General features: G+C 44.8%; 1 protein-coding gene across 1 annotated transcript; it reads right to left on the bottom strand.

Annotated features, from left to right (window-relative positions):
• Positions 1–968: 968 nt before the first annotated feature.
• On the bottom strand, positions 969–15,589 carry LOC137332783 (PABIR family member 2-like). Its single transcript, XM_067996719.1, has 4 exons — positions 15,572–15,589; positions 10,942–11,006; positions 8,208–8,304; positions 969–2,289 (listed from the first exon to the last, which is right to left on the bottom strand). The coding sequence occupies exons 3-4, from the start codon at positions 8,297–8,299 to the stop codon at positions 2,112–2,114; spliced, it is 270 nt and encodes an 89-aa protein (XP_067852820.1). The 5' UTR covers positions 8,300–8,304; positions 10,942–11,006; positions 15,572–15,589; the 3' UTR covers positions 969–2,111.
• Between the last annotated feature and the right edge of the window lie 470 nt (positions 15,590–16,059).

Here is a 16,059-nt window from a genome sequence, read left to right on the forward strand (position 1 = left end):
AGCTCCTGGAAATCAGATTTCCCAATCACCAACAGTCCTACAATTATCACAGTCCCTTCTATCATTCCACACTGGTCTCGCCCTCACCAGTACAAACATAAATTCCTGCACCTAATCCAAATTTATCAAATAAAGAATATTTACAGAAAATATTATTCACCTTGCATTCCCTTAGTGCCTGTCCTTTACCTTTCCTAGCGCTCCGACAAGGCGCATTCCCAGTGGCTGCAGCATGGGTGGTGGGAGGCTGCTGACCTTCCATTGAGGAGCAGATGGCCTTGGAGGACGACCTTGAGCAGTCCTGGGCTGAGGGGCTCTGCTTCAGACTGGACCATCTCGGGCTGGCTGGCTGACCGGTGGAGTGGCAGCAGGAATGTTGTGGGAGGGGAACCTGTTGTCCTCTCAGGATAACAGGTGGACACACTCTGCAGTCTCTCCCTCTCCTCTTGTAGTCAGGTGCAAGTTACTTGTCACTGGTCAATACAAGCTCTGCAATCAGTGCAAGCCATGGTGAAAGGTCAGTGCCCCGCCCTGCTCCTTTTATGTACTTGTGCTGTTATTATTCTCTGTGCACTGTTCAGGGGTTTTATTTTTAATTCCTTAATGATGTGCGATCTTCATCACAAGTAAACACCAGAGGGAGAGGGAGGATTCACGAATAATCCGCACACTTATACAGATCCTCACATCAAACCTGCTTCCTGTGATGAATTTCAATCTGCAAACATTCAGTATTGGTGATGACCCACAAATAGGAGAATCAGCTGTCCATTTATTCTCTTTAACGATGGTGGCTGAAGGAGGAAATGTCCAGACTCCCTTCTTGTGAAGAGTTCAAACAGCTTTGCACTGTTGGAATGTCTGCCGCAGTCAGCTAGAGGCCGGTAACTGCACAATCAGCACTGAATGTTAAATATCAATCACTCCCACACACTCACTGAAAGATTTCCACAAATGCAGATGAAATATTGATGCTACAGAACCTTTTTATATATACAATATATATTTTCAATCAATACAGTATTTTGGAACCGAATGCTCAGTTGCCCCCTGTTCTAAACCTGGATTTCCCTTGTTGTGCCTAAAGATGGGAAAAGATGGATATTGATAACCAGAAGATAGTTCAATGTTCCAGGAAGTGACATAGAAATCAGCTGGTGACTCGAAGCACATGGAGCAAAATTAAACACAATGTTCTATTCACAAACACACAGCGAGAAAGAGAGATCAGAAATAAAACAAAAAAAAAATCAAGTTTATGGTAAAACGAGGAATCGATTTGCTGTACAACTAATAATTTATTTTACCAGAAGCATGTAAAACTGTTTAAAGGTATCTATGAATTATACACATACCAAGTCATGGTCTCGATAGATGTAACGATATTAAATTAGATCCTTCTGGTATGTTACACTATGCACATTTTTGTTAATAGAAGGTAACTATGAACATTCCACAGGCAAATGATAATACAGGTAACTGCGAGATTCTCCGGAAAAGGTGCTTCTGCAACAATCATTGAATAAAGAAACAACAATAATAATTGAATCTGTACATGGAAATCAACCCCCTCCGATCCCCTTCCATCTCTCCCATTATAGCAAATATACCAGCAGCCCTGCTCCAGGCTGCACTCTGGCTCCTAACATTTCTGCTCATTTAAGTTCAGCACAAAAATCTATTCAACAACTGCTAAAAAAAAATTCAAGTCACGAACCATTTACATTTAGTGCTATTCATAAAAAGTAAAGCTCATAAGTATTTGAAAATGACAAACCTGTGTTGTACGTATAATCCATCTTGTGAAAGTAAAAGTCAGAAGCTTATGATTCTGGCAGGCAAGAACATTTCAGTCTCTCCCATTCCAGGTTTTGGTGCAAAAAGTAAATGGACAATTTCGAGGGGAAAAAATTAAAAAGGGAGAAAATATTTCTCAGAATTACTACAACCAGTTCATTAACACTGACATCCTTCTACACAATTACATATATTAATGGCACAGCACATTTTACACCAGGTTACAATTGATGCAGTCTCTGTTTGCAAATTCTCTGCTTCACACATCCTGTACTCTTCTCCCTCAGTACACGGTGACCTCTGGAAAGGCAGGGTCATTTTGGGGAAAGTTCAGCTCCTGCGCTAAACGACGAGCAGGAATCGGACGTGGTCAGCGGGGACTCAGTCACCGCACTGGACTTTGCCGGTGAATCCTGGCTTGAACTACCGCAGCTACTACCATCCAGGCAGTCTGCCGAGAGACTGAGGCACACGTCAACACCTCCAACCGCACTGAAAAAAATCAACCACATTATAAACTACAGCAAAACATCATCCACTACATTTTTAAAAGTCAACCAGCTTTTGGCAGCAGGAATCATGGCTGATTTTTCTCCTTGATAACATGGGGCAGAGAGATGATCTCACCCAGGACTGACCTGCGATGTTCCTGGAATGGTGAAATTATCTCACCCAGGACTGACCTGCGATGTTCCTGGAATGGTGAAATTATCTCACCCAGGACTGACCTGCGATGTTCCTGGATGAGGACCCAACTGATCCCCAGCAAGTTTCTAAAAGAAACTGACACAAAGTGGGGTAGTTTTATTTTTTATTCATTCTCGGGATGTGGGAGTCGCTGGCGAGGCCGGCATTTATTGCCCATCCCTAGATGCCCCTTGAGAAGGTGGTGGTGAGCCGCCTTCTTGAGCCGCTGCAGTCCATGTGGTGAAGGTTCTCCTACAATAAGCAACATTATGCTGTGCTGTGATGAACACTGGCTGCACTTATAATTCTGCACACAGCAAATCTCACACCTGCTGCTAACGGGAATGTGGCAAATCCAGAGCCCAGAGAGAACAAAACTAAAGCATGGATGTTAGGGAACTTGGGGAAATAAATAGTGATGTCTTGAGGAGTGTACATATTACAGAGAGGGAGGTGCTGGAAGTCTTAACGCGCATCAAGGTAGATAAATCTCCGGGACCTGATGAAATGTATCCCAGGACGTTATGGGAGGTTAGGGAGGAAATTGCGGGTCCCCTAGCAGAGATATTTGAATCATCCACCGCTACAGGTGAGGTGCCTGAAGATTGGAGGGTAGCAAATGTTGTGCCTTTGTTTAAGAAGGGCGGCAGGGAAAAGCCTGGGAACTACAGACCAGTGAGCCTGACATCTGTAGTGGGTAAGTTGTTAGAGGGTATTCTGAGGGACAGGATCTACAGGCATTTGGAGAGGCAGGGACTAATTAGGAACAGTCAGCATGGTTTTGTGAGAGGAAAATCATGTCTCACGAATTTGATTGAGTTTTTTGAAGGGGTAACCAAGAAGATAGATGAGGGCTGTGCAGTAGACGTGGTCTACATGGACTTCAGCAAAGCATTTGACAAGGTACCGCATGGTAGGTTGTTACATAAGGTTAAATCTCATGGGATCCAAGGTGAGGTAGCCAATTGGATACAAAATTGGCTTGACGACAGAAGACAGAGGGTGGTTGTCGAGGGTTGTTTTTCAAACTGGATGCCTGTGTCCAGCGGTGTGCCTCAGGGATCGGTGCTGGGTCCGCTGTTATTTGTTATTTATATTAATGATTTGGATGAGAATTTAGGAGGCATGGTTAGTAAGTTTGCAGATGACACCAAGATTGGTGGCATTGTGGACAGTGAAGAAGGTTATCTAGGATTGCAACGGGATCTTGATAAATTGGGCCAGTGGGCCGATGAATGGCAGATGGAGTTTAATTTAGATAAATGTGAGGTGATGCATTTTGGTAGATCGAATCGGGCCAGGACCTACTCCGTTAATGGTAGGGCGTTGGGGAGAGTTATCGAACAAAGAGATCTAGGAGTACAGATTCATAGCTCCTTGAAAGTGGAGTCACAGGTGGATAGGGTGGTGAAGAAGGCATTCAGCATGCTTGGTTTCATTGGTCAGAACATTGAATGCAGGAGTTGGGATGTCTTGTTGAAGTTGTACAGGGCATTGGTGAGGCCACACTTGGAGTACTGTGTACAGTTCTGGTCACCCTATTATAGAAAGGATATTATTAAACTAGAAAGAGTGCAGAAAAGATTTACTAGGATGCTACCGGGACTTGATGGTTTGACTTACAGGGAGAGGTTAGACAGACTGGGACTTTATTCCCTGGAGAGTAGGAGGTTAAGGGGTGATCTTATAGAAGTCTATAAAATAATGAGGGGCATAGATAAGGTCGATAGTCAAAATCTTTTCCCAAAGGTAGGGGAGTCTATAACGAGGGGGCACAGATTTAAGGTGAGAGGGGAGAGATACAAAAGGATCCAGAGGGGCAATTTTTTCACTCAAAGGGTGGTGAGTGTCTGGAACGAGCTGCCAGAGGCAGTAGTAGAGGCGGGTACAATTTTGTCTTTTAAAAAGCATTTGGACAGTTACATGGGGAAGATGGGTATCGAGGGATATGGGCCAAGTGCAGGCAATTGGGACTAGCTTAGTGGTATAAACTGGGCGACATGGACATGTTGGGCCGAAGGGCCTGTTTCCATGTTGTAACTTCTATGATTCTATGATTCTATGAGGCGATAGCTGGGAGATGACAGAGGGCTGGGGGGATTGGTTAGGACAGGCACAAGGACAGATAAACAGAGGAAAACATTCAACTTAATTGAAGGGGCACAAGGGATTACACTATGTAAATTCAGTTTCAGTTAACAGACCAATAAACTCCGTAGGGGTATTTATGGGTGTGTCTGCATGGATGTGGGGAAGCCTGCGCTCGTGTGAATTGGTTGCAGGAATGCGATGAGAAAGCCCAGAGCGGCAGCAATTTAGGTCAACCTCAAATCTTCGCATTGCTGAATCAGAGCTGCTACATTTTAGGACACAGGGAAAAACCAGTGACAGAGACAGCTCGTCCCTCGCCTCTCCATTAAACCCCCAGATTACAAATCTTCTTCAATAACACAATCCTCAAATGATTAACGGAATATACAAAGTAAGTAAAGGTATTTGAGTGTCCAGGAGAAATATATCCCACTAAAAAGCAAGAACAAACTAGCCAGTAACGATACACCATGGGTGAATAAAGAAATAAGGGTGAAATTGAAACTAAAGAGACAAGGGACACACTGAGTGCATAGACGACAAAGGAGAGGATGACAGAAGGGAAATAAGAGGTTAGGAAAGAATTTTAAAAAAATTAGGAAGGCAAAGAGAAACTATGAAATTAAATTATTGAGGAATATAAAAAGAAATAAAGTATTCTACAGACACATAAATAACAAAAGAAAAATCAGGATAGGGATAGGGCCTCGAGGGGATACACACAATAAACTCACAGGTAATGACAGCGAAATGGCAGAAATATTGAATAGTTACTTTGCCTCAGTATTTACCAGGGAGACTATCACGGTGGGCAGGACATTAGAAGAAGAGATCAAAAAAAATAAAGACATTTAAGATAGAAAGTGGGGAGATAATTGATAAACTAATCAAACTTAGAGAGGATAAATCCCCTGGTCCGGATGGATTGCATCGGTGAATATTAAATGAAGTTAGGGAAGAGAGAGCAGAGGCACTATTATATATATATAAAAATTCATTAGAAAAGGGAATAGTGCCAGAGGACTGGCGGACAGGTTTAAACTAGAGTGGCAGGATGATGGGAACCTGAGCGGGGAGTCAGAAGGGAATAAAATTGAGAGCAGCAAGAGAGGGGAAGACCCAGGGGAAATCTACAATACAAATAGTACAAATAGTTGTTCAAGAACAAGTGAGAGGGAAAAGCGTAGAGCAGCGGAAAGAAAGTGTACTTTAGGCACGACAGATAAAATAAAAACTAGAAGGCGTAAGGCGATTAACCCAGCATCAAAGCTGTGGCAGGGGATTGGGAACCTGAGCAGGGAGATAGAGGAAAGCGTGTCAGGAAGGGGCAGAAGGTATGGAGTAAAAGGTAAAGTGTTAAAAAGGAAAAAGCAGGAACTAAGTGTCACAAAACATATTTGAAAGTTCTTTATCTGAATGCACGTAGCATTCGTAACAAAATGGACGAGTTAACGGCACAAATAACTACGTATGGGTATGATCTTGTGGCCATTACAGAAACATGGCTGCAGGGTGACAACGACTGGGAATTAAATATGCCAGGGTATTTAACAATCAGGAAGGACAGGCAGGAAGGAAGGAAGGGGAGGTGGGGTGGCTATGTTAATAAAGGAAGGAATCACTGTAATACAGAGAAATGATATTGGGACAAATGGATACAGTTTTGGTCTCCATACTTAAGAAAAGACATACTTGCTCTCGAGGCAGTACAAAGAAGGTTCACTCGGTTAATCCCGGGGATGAGGGGGCGGACATATGAGGAGAGGTTGAGTAGATTGGGACTCTACTCATTGGAGTTCAGAAGAATGAGAGGCGATCTTATTGAAACATATAAGATTGTGAAGGGGCTTGATCGGGTGGATGCGGTAAGGATGTTCCCAAGGATGGGTGAAACTAGAACTAGGGGGCATAATCTTAGAATAAGGGGCTGCTCCTTCAAAACTGAGATGAGGAGAAACTTCTTCACTCAGAGGGTACTAGGTCTGTGGAATTTGCTGCCCCAGGAAGCTACATCATTAAATAAATTTAAAACAGAAATAGACAGTTTCCTAGAAGTAAAGGGAATTAGGGGTTACGGGGAGCGGGCAGGAAATTGGACATGAATTTAGATTTGAGGTTAGGATCAGATCAGCCATGATCTTATTGAATGATGGAGCAGGCTCGAGGGGCCGATTGGCCTACTCCTGCTCCTATTTCTTATGTTCTTATGACAGCTAATGTGATGCCTATATTTAAAAAGGGAGTTAGAACAAGTCCAGGGAACTACAGACCAATTAGCTTAATGTCGGTGGTAGTAAAGATAATGGAATCTTTACTCAAAGATGTAATAGAAAAACACCTAGAAACCAAAAATATAATGAAGAATAGTCAGCACAGATAGCAAAAGGGAAGGTCATGCTTGACCAAACTTATTGAATTCTTTGAAGAAATAACAGAAAGGGTAGACAAGGGTAATGTAGTAGATGTAATATATTTGGATTTTCAAAAGGCCTTTGATAAGATACCGCATTGTAGACTCATGACTAAGGTCAGAGTATGTGGAGTCAGGGGACAAGTAGCAGAATGGATAGCAAGCTGGCTACAAAACAGAAAACAGTGAGTAGGGGTTAAAGGTAGTTACTCAGACTGGCAAAAGGTGGGAAGTGGTGTTCCACAAAGATCGGTGCTGGGACCACTGTTCACCATTTACATAAACGATTTGGACTCGGGAATTGGAACTACAATTTCAGATTTGCCGACAACACCAAATTGGGGGGTATAGTTAATACTGAGGAGGACTGCGACAAAACACAGGAAGACATTAATAAACCAGAATGGGCATGTAATTGGCAAATTAATTTCAATATAGGTAAGTGTGAAGTGGTACATTTTGGCAGGAAAATTAAGTGGGCCACATACTGCTTGGATAATAAGAGTCTAAATGGGGGAGAGAACAAATCACGAAAAGTAGCGACGCAGGTTAATAAGGCCAATAAAAAAAGCAAACAAAACACAGGGGTTCATTTCTAGGGGGCTAGGATTAAAAAGCAGAGAAGTTATGTTAAATTTGTATAGAACCTTGGTTAGACCACACTTGGAGTATTGTGAACAGTTCTGGTCTCCATATTATAAAAAGGATATAATAGAGAGGGTGCAAAAAAGATTTACTAGGATGTTACCAGAACTGAGAGGTTACACCTTTCAGAAATGGCTGAACAGGCTGGGGCTCTTTCTCTGGAAAAGAGAAGGCTGAGGGGTGACCTGATCGAGGTCTTTAAGATAATGAATGGGTTTGATAACGTAGAGAAGATGTTTCCACTTCGGGGGGGGAGACCAGAACCAGAGGCCATAAATATAAGAGAGTCACTAATAAACCCAATAGGGAATTCAGGAGAAACTTCTTTACCCAGAGAGTGGTGAGAATGTGGAACTCACTCCCACAAGGAGTAGTTGAGGTGAATAGTGTAGATACATTTAAGGGGAAGCTCGATAAACACATGGGGAGAAAGGAATAGAAGGATATGCTGATAGGTTGAGAGGAGAGGTGGGAGGAGGCTTGTGTGGAGCATAAACACCAGCATAGATCAGCTGGGCCGAATGGCCTGTTTCTGTGCTGTACATTCTATGTAAATCCATGTAATCTGGGTGCTCACCAGGAGCTGAGTTCTGGCGATTGTGAGTTGTCAGAGGACAGCATGTTAGTGGTTCCTTGGAATAGTCGCTTTGGTTGGCTTTCAGATTCCATCTCACCTGGAATTACAAACAAAGATCAGGCATCGGAGCTGGAGCCACTGTCTCTCTAAGTAAGTTTCAGTCTCAGAGTGAATGATGAAAGATTTTATTTTATAGATGCTCAGGGTGTGGGCGTCGCTGGCGAGGCCGGCATTTATTGCTCATCCCTAATTGCCCTTGAGAAGGTGGTGGTGAGCCGCCTTCTTGAACCGCTGCAGTCCGTGTGGTGAAGGTTCTCCCACAGTGCTGTTAGGAAGGGAGTTCCAGGATTTTGACCCAGCGACGATGAAGGAACGGCGATATATTTCCAAGTCGGGATAGTGTGTGACTTGGAGGGGAACATAGAGTCATAGTTATACAGCACGGATAGAGGCCCTTCGGCCCATCGTGTCCGCGCCGGCCATCAGCCCTGTCTACTCTAATCCCATATTCCAGCATTTGGTCCGTAGCCTTGTATGCTATGGCATTTCAAGTGCTCATCCAAATGCTTCTTGAATGTTGTGAGGGTTCCTGCCTCCACAACCCTTTCAGACAGTGAGTTCCAGACTCCAACCACCCTCTGGGTGAAAAAGTTCTTTCTCAAATCCCCTCTAAACCTCCCGCCTTTTACCTTGAATCTATGTCCCCTTGTTATAGAACCCTCAACGAAGGGAAAAAGCTCCTTAGTATCCATCCTATCTGTGCCCCTCATAATTTTGTACACCTCAATCATGTCCCCCCTCAGCCTCCTCTGCTCCAAGGAAAACAAACCCAATCTTCCCAGTCTCTCTTCATAGCTGAAGCGCTCCAGCCCTGGTAACATCCTGGTGAATCTCCTCTGCACCCTCTCCAAAGCGATCACATCCTTCCTGTAGTGTGGCGACCAGAACTGCACACAGTACTCCAGCTGTGGCCTAACCAGTGTTTTATACAGCTCCATCATAACCTCCTTGCTCTTATATTCTATGCCTCGGCTAATAAAGGCAAGTATCCCATATGCCTTCTTTACCACCTTATCTACCTGTTCCGCCGCCTTCAGGGATCTGTGAACTTGCACACCAAGATCCCTCTGACCCTCTGTCTTGCCTAGGGTCCTCCCGTTCATTGTGTATTCCCTTGCCTTGTTAGTCCCTCCAAAGTGCATCACCTCGCACTTTTCCGGGTTAAATTCCATTTGCCACTGTTCCGCCCATCTGACCAACCCATCTATATCGTCCTGCAGACTGAGGCTATCCTCCTCGCTATTTACCACCCTACCAATTTTTGTATCATCAGCGAACTTACTGATCATACCTTTTACATTCATATCCAAGTCATTAATGTAGACCACAAACAGCAAGGGACCCAGCACCGATCCCTGTGGTACCCCACTGGCCACAGGCTTCCAGTCACAAAAACAACCTTCGACCATCACCCTCTGCCTTCTGCTACTAAGCCAGTTTTGTATCCAAAGTGCCAAGGCACCCTGGATTCCATGCAGGTGGTGTTGTTCCCATGTGCCTGCTGCCCTTGTCCTTCCAGGTGGTAGAGGTCGCGGGTTTGGGAGGTGCTGTCGAAGAAGCCTTGGTGAGTTGCTGCAGTGCATCCTGTGGATGGTACACACTGCAGCCACTGTGCGCCAGTGGTGAAGGGAGTGAATGTTTAGGGTGGTGGATGGGGTTCCAATCAAGCGGGCTGCTTTGTCCTGGATGGTGTCGAGCTTTGTCCTGGATGGTGTTGAGCTTCTTGATTGTTGTTGGAGCTGCACCCATCCAGGCAAGTGGAGAGTATTCCATCACACTCCTGACTTGTGCCTCGTAGATGGTGGAAAGGCTTTGGGGAGTCAGGTGGTGAGTCACTCGCCGCAGAATACCCAGCCGTTGACCTGCTCTCGTAGCCACAGTATTTATATGGCTGGTCCAGTTGAGTTTCTGGTTAATGGTGACCCCCAGGATGTTGATGGTGGGGGATTTGGCGATGGTAATGCCGTTGAACGTCAAGGGGAGGTGGTTAGACTCTCTCTTGTTGGAGATGGTCATTGCCTGGCACTTGTCTCGCGCGAATGTTACTTGCCACTTATGAGCCCAAGCCTGGATGTTGTCCAGGTTTTGCTGCATGCGGGCTCGGACTGCTTCATTATTGGAGTTTGTATTTATATAGCAACTTTCACCTTCCCAGGACACTCCAATGAATGACTTTTTAATGGAGTGTTGTCACTCTTGTTACGTAGGCAACAAGGTGCACATAGTAAGATCCCACAAACAGCAATGATAGAATGACAAGTGAATTGGTTTTTAGTGATGTTGTTTGAGGGATAATAAACCGGCCAGGACACTGGGGAGAACTGCATGCACCTAAAGTGCTGTAAGCTGCAGGGCTACAGACTGGGTGCTGGAAGGTGGGATTAGAATGGGCATCTAGTTGTTCTTCGAGCTGGCGCGGACACAATGGGCCGAATGGCCCCCTTCTGTGCTGTATCTTTTCTATGGTTCTAACTCCCCTGGGGATCTTTACATCCAGTTGAATGGGCCAAAAGACCGAAAAGTGTCAGCTTAGAATGTGTGTTGAAGTCAAGGAGTGGGGTTTGAACCTAGACTTTCTGACTCAGACAATCAGCTGTACATTTCGTTGCACTTGACAGAATATAATCATCTTTTAAAAAAGAAAAAAATGACAGTTTGTTTACTGAGTTACTACCTTTTCTTTTCAAAGGCCCCAGAACACTTGGCCTGATACAGTTGATTGGACTCTGACTCCTCCTGCTGAAACCAGAATGGACATCAATGGATTAAAACTATAAACACTCGACAATTTAACAATTCCTTTATTAACTTACAGCACAAACTAAATCAAACAATCAAAAGGAGTTGCAATATCTGGGGCTTTGATAGAGGCAGTATTTTTGGGTCCGATGATTTCTCTCTGACATGAGATAGCCCATGTGAACAAGAGAGATCTCCGAGATCACATGGCAGCACTGACCAGCAAAGTACTGGACGTTTGTACAAAACTATTTTTCAGAACTTTAAAAATTTAGTAATACTTTCAAATTCATGTTTACAAAAAGGAATCTGATTTTTTTTTTCTTTCACAACATGGAAACAGGCCCTTCGGCCCAACATGTCCATGTCGCCCAGTTTATACCACGAAGCTAGTCCCAATTGCCTGCACTTGGCCCATATCCCTCTATACCCATCTTACCCATGTAACTGTCCAAATGCTTTTTAAAAGACAAAATTGTACCCGCCTCCACTACTGCCTCTGGCAGCTCGTTCCAGACACTCACCACCCTTTGAGTGAAAAAATTGCCCCTCTGGACCCTTTTATATCTCTCCCCTCTCACCTTAAATCTATGTCCCCTCGTTATAGACTCCCCTACCTTTGGGAAAAGATTTTGACTATCGACCTTATCTATGCCCATTATTTTATAGACTTCTATAAGATCACCCCTAAACCTCCTACTCTCCAGGGAAAAAAGTCTCAGTCTATCCAACCTCTCCCTAAAAGTCAAACCATCAAGTCCTGGTAGCATCCTAGTAAATCTTTTCTGCACTCTTTCTAGTTTAATAATATCCTTTCTATAATAGGGTGACCAGAACTGTACACAGTATTCCAAGTGTGGCCTAACTAATGTCTTGTACAACTTCAACAAGACATCCCAACTCCTGTATTCAATGTTCTGACCAATGAAACCAAGCATGCTGAATGCCTTCTTCACCACCCTATCCACCTGTGACTCCACTTTCAAGGAGCTATGAACCTGTACTCCTAGATCTCTTTGTTCTATAACTCTCCCCAACGCCCTACCATTAACGGAGTAGGTCCTGGCCCGATTCGATCTACCAAAATGCATCACCTCACATTTATCTAAATTAAACTCCATCTGCCATTCATCGGCCCACTGGCCCAATTTATCAAGATCCCGTTGCAATCCTAGATAACCTTCTTCACTGTCCACAATGCCACCAATCTTGGTGTCATCTGCAAACTTACTAACCATGCCTCCTAAATTCTCATCCAAATCATTAATATAAATAACAAATAACAGCGGACCCAGCACCGATCCCTGAGGCACACCGCTGGTCACAGGCCTCCAGTTTGAAAAACAACCCTCTACAACCACCCTCTGTCTTCTGTCGTCAATCCAATTTTGTATCCAATTGGCTACCTCACCTTGGATCCCATGAGATTTAACCTTATGTAACAACCTACCATGCGGTACCTTGTCAAAGGCTTTGCTAAAGTCCATGTAGACCACGTCTACTGCACAGCCCTCATCTATCTTCTTGGTTACCCCTTCAAAAAACTCAATCAAATTCGTGAGACATGATTTTCCTCTCACAAAACCATGCTGACTGTTCCTAATCAGTCCCTGCCTCTCCAAATGCCTGTAGATCCTGTCTCTCAGAATACCCTCTAACAACTTACCCACTACAGATGTCAGGCTCACCGGTCTGTAGTTCTCAGGCTTTTCCCTGCCGCCCTTCTTAAACAAAGGCACAACATTTGCTACCCTCCAATCTTCAGGCACCTCACCTGTAGCTGTCGATGATTCAAATATCTCTGCTAGGGGACCCGCTATTTCCTCCCTAACCTCCCATAACGTCCTGGGATACATTTCATCAGGTCCCGGAGATTTATCTGTCCCTCCCTCACCCAGTGATACTGGGCCGGGGACTCTCTGTCCCTCCCTCACCCAGTGATACTGGGCCGGGGACACTCTGTCCCTCCCTCACCCAGTGATACTGGGCCGGGGACACTCTGTCCCTCCCTCACCCAGTGATACTGGGCCGGGGACACTCTGTCCCTCCCTCACCCAGTGATACTGGGCCGGGGACACTCTGTCCCTCCCTCACCCAGTGATACTGGGCCGGGGACACTCTGTCCCTCCCTCACCCAGTGATACTGGGCCGGGGACACTCTGTCCCTCCCTCACCCAGTGATACTGGGCCGGGGACACTCTGTCCCTCCCTCACCCAGTGATACTGGGCCGGGGACACTCTGACCCTCCCTCACCCAGTGGTACTGGGCCTGGGACACTCTGTCCCTCCCTCACCCAGTGATACTGGGCCGGGGACACTCTGTCCCTTCCTCACCCAGTGATACTGGGCCGGGGACACTCTGACCCTCCCTCACCCAGTGATACTGGGCCGGGGACACTCTGTCCCTCCCTCACCCAGTGATACTGGGCCGGGGACACTCTGTCCCTCCCTCACCCAGTGATACTGGGCCTGGGACTCTCTGTCCCTCCCTCACCCAGTGATACTGGGCCTGGGACTCTCTGTCCCTCCCTCACCCAGTGCTGCCTAGGATCTCCCCATCCCCCTACTGCAAAATATACCAAGAATACCAACAATACCCACATACCACCCCTCAGGTCCCCCTCTACAGTGACCTCCGAACTGCCCAATCACAGGCTCCAACGCAGAATGTATAGCACAGAAACAGGCCATTCGGCCCAACTGGTCTATGCCGGTGTTTATGTTCACATGAACCTCCTCCTCCCTACTTCATCTCACCCAACAGCATATTCTTCTAATCCTTTCTCCTTCATATGTTTATCGAGCTTCCCCTTAAATGCATCTATTCTATTTGCCTCAACTACTCCTTGTGGGAGTGAGTTCCACATTCTCACCACCCTCTGGGTAAAGAAGTTTCTCCTGAATTCCCTATTGGATTTATTAGCGACTATCTTATATTTATGACCCCTAGTTTTGGACTCCCCCACAATCATAGTAGGTACAGCACAGGTGAAAGTCATTCGGTCCATCGTGCCTGTGCTGGCTCTTTGAAAGAGCTATTCAATTAGTCCCATTCCCCTGCTCTTTCCCCATAGCCCTGCAATTTTTTTCCCTTCAAGTATTTATCCAATTCCCTTTTGAAAGTTATTATTGAATCTGCTTCCACCACCCTTTCAGGCAGCGCATTCCAGATCATCACAACTCACTGCGTAAAAACACGTTTCCTAATTTCACCTCAAGCTCGTGTTCTCTGGTTACCGATCCTTCTGCCACTGGAAACAGTTTCTCCTTATTTACTCTATCAAAACCCCTCATGATCTTGAGCACCTCTATCAAATCTCCCCTTAACCGTCTCTGCTCTAAGGAGAACAATCCCAGCTTCTCCAGTCTCTCCACGAAACCAAAGTCCCTCATCCCTGGTACCATTCCAGTAAATCTCTCTACCTCTAAACCTCTCAAGCGGAAAAATCTTTCCTACATCTCCCCTATCAAACCCCTTCATAATCTTAAAAACCTCTATCAGGTCACCCCTCAGCCTTCTCTTTTCTAGATAACAAAGCCCCAGCCTGCTCAATCTTTCCTGAGAGGTAGAACCTCTCAGTTCTGGTATCATCGTGGTGTATCAAGGTTCGTTACAAGTTTAACATAACTTCTCTGCTTTTGAATTCTATCCCTCTCGAAATCAACCCCTGGGCTTGGTTTGCTTTTTTTAAAATGGCTGTTAACCTGTGTTGCTAATGATTTGTGTATCTGTACTCCCAGATCCCTTCACTCCTTTCCCACATTTAGATTCTTATTATCCAAACAGTATGTGACCTCCTTATTCTTCCTATCAAAACATACCACCTCACACTTATCTATATTGAAATTCATTTGCCAATTACACGCCCATTCTGCAAGTTTATTAATGTCTTCCTGTGTTTTGTCGCAGTCCTCCTCGGTATTAACTATAACCCCTAATTTATCGTGTCAGTGAACTGAAGAATGCCCCAATCACAAACACCATTAATCACTCTCATCACCCAGGCACAAGTCTACTTGTGTTGCCTTTAATTCTGCAATTTAGTTAATTAAGGTTCATTATTGAACATCACAAGCGCAAGTTATAAAGTGCAGTAAACTGCAGAGGTTGTGTTACTGGGCTATTAATTCAAAGAACGTGGGTTCAAATCTCAAATAGTTTGAGAATTTGAATTCATTTTTTTTTAAAATCTGGAAGCAAAAAATCTGGTCTCAGTAAAAACCGTGTCGTAAAAACCCAACTGGTTCACTAATGTCCTTTAGGGAAGGAAACCTGCCGTCCTTCCCCGGTCTGGGCCTATATGTGACTCCAGTCCTCACACCAACGTGGTTAATTCTTAACTGCCTCTGAAGTGGCCGAGCAAGACACTCAGTTTTATCAAATCGTTCTCACCACCACCTTCTCAGGGTAACGAGTGATGGGCAATAAATGTTGCACTCGCGACGCCCACATCCCCAGAATTAATTTTTTTTTAAAGTCACAAAATTTAGCCGGGGCAATCCTGCATTCACAACACTTCAAAGAAACATTAGTGATTCGACACAATTCTGATAAGAGCACTTACGTGGCAAACCTCCGCGTTGGACTGGGGTTGGGACTTGGAGGGAGCCCATTACTACTCACAAAAATCTGCAGGGAAGGTGAGAAGCATTGCTGTGGGAATGGGAAGAGGGAAAACAACAATTAATTCCATTTCCTTTTGGTACAGCTCAATATTTAATATCAATCAATATCTGTAACAGAGACAGAGAGAGACAGACACACACACACACACACAATGTAGCTTTGGTCAGCAACATTGGAAAGTGAAACCACCAGGTTGGGTTTAACATTGTTCTGGATCGTGAGATTAACTGAAAAGCTTTTATTGTTGCATTAAATTCTGGTTCCTGTGAAGTAACATTTGAATTATCTTAATTTAGGTTCCTTTAACCTCTCCCTACCTCCAACTTAAATCAAAGGACTTTCTGTGAGTGTGAACCGAGATGGAGGGAGTGGAGAGAAAGAGAGATAGACAGAGAAAGTGAGAGAGATAAAGGAAGAGAAATTGAG

Source organism: Heptranchias perlo, chromosome 15 (genome assembly GCF_035084215.1).
Source record: "Heptranchias perlo isolate sHepPer1 chromosome 15, sHepPer1.hap1, whole genome shotgun sequence".
NCBI classification, from domain to species: domain Eukaryota; kingdom Metazoa; phylum Chordata; class Chondrichthyes; order Hexanchiformes; family Hexanchidae; genus Heptranchias; species Heptranchias perlo.

Bases quoted from the DNA above. Each gene is read 5' to 3' on its own strand.
- LOC137332783 (XM_067996719.1), bottom strand. From the start codon at position 8,299: ATGGAATCTGAAAGCCAACCAAAGCGACTATTCCAAGGAACCACTAAC. The intron at 2,290-8,207 runs GTGAGCACCCAG...GATTTTTTTCAG, and splicing joins TCGCCAGAACTCAGCTCCTG to TGCGGTTGGAGGTGTTGACG.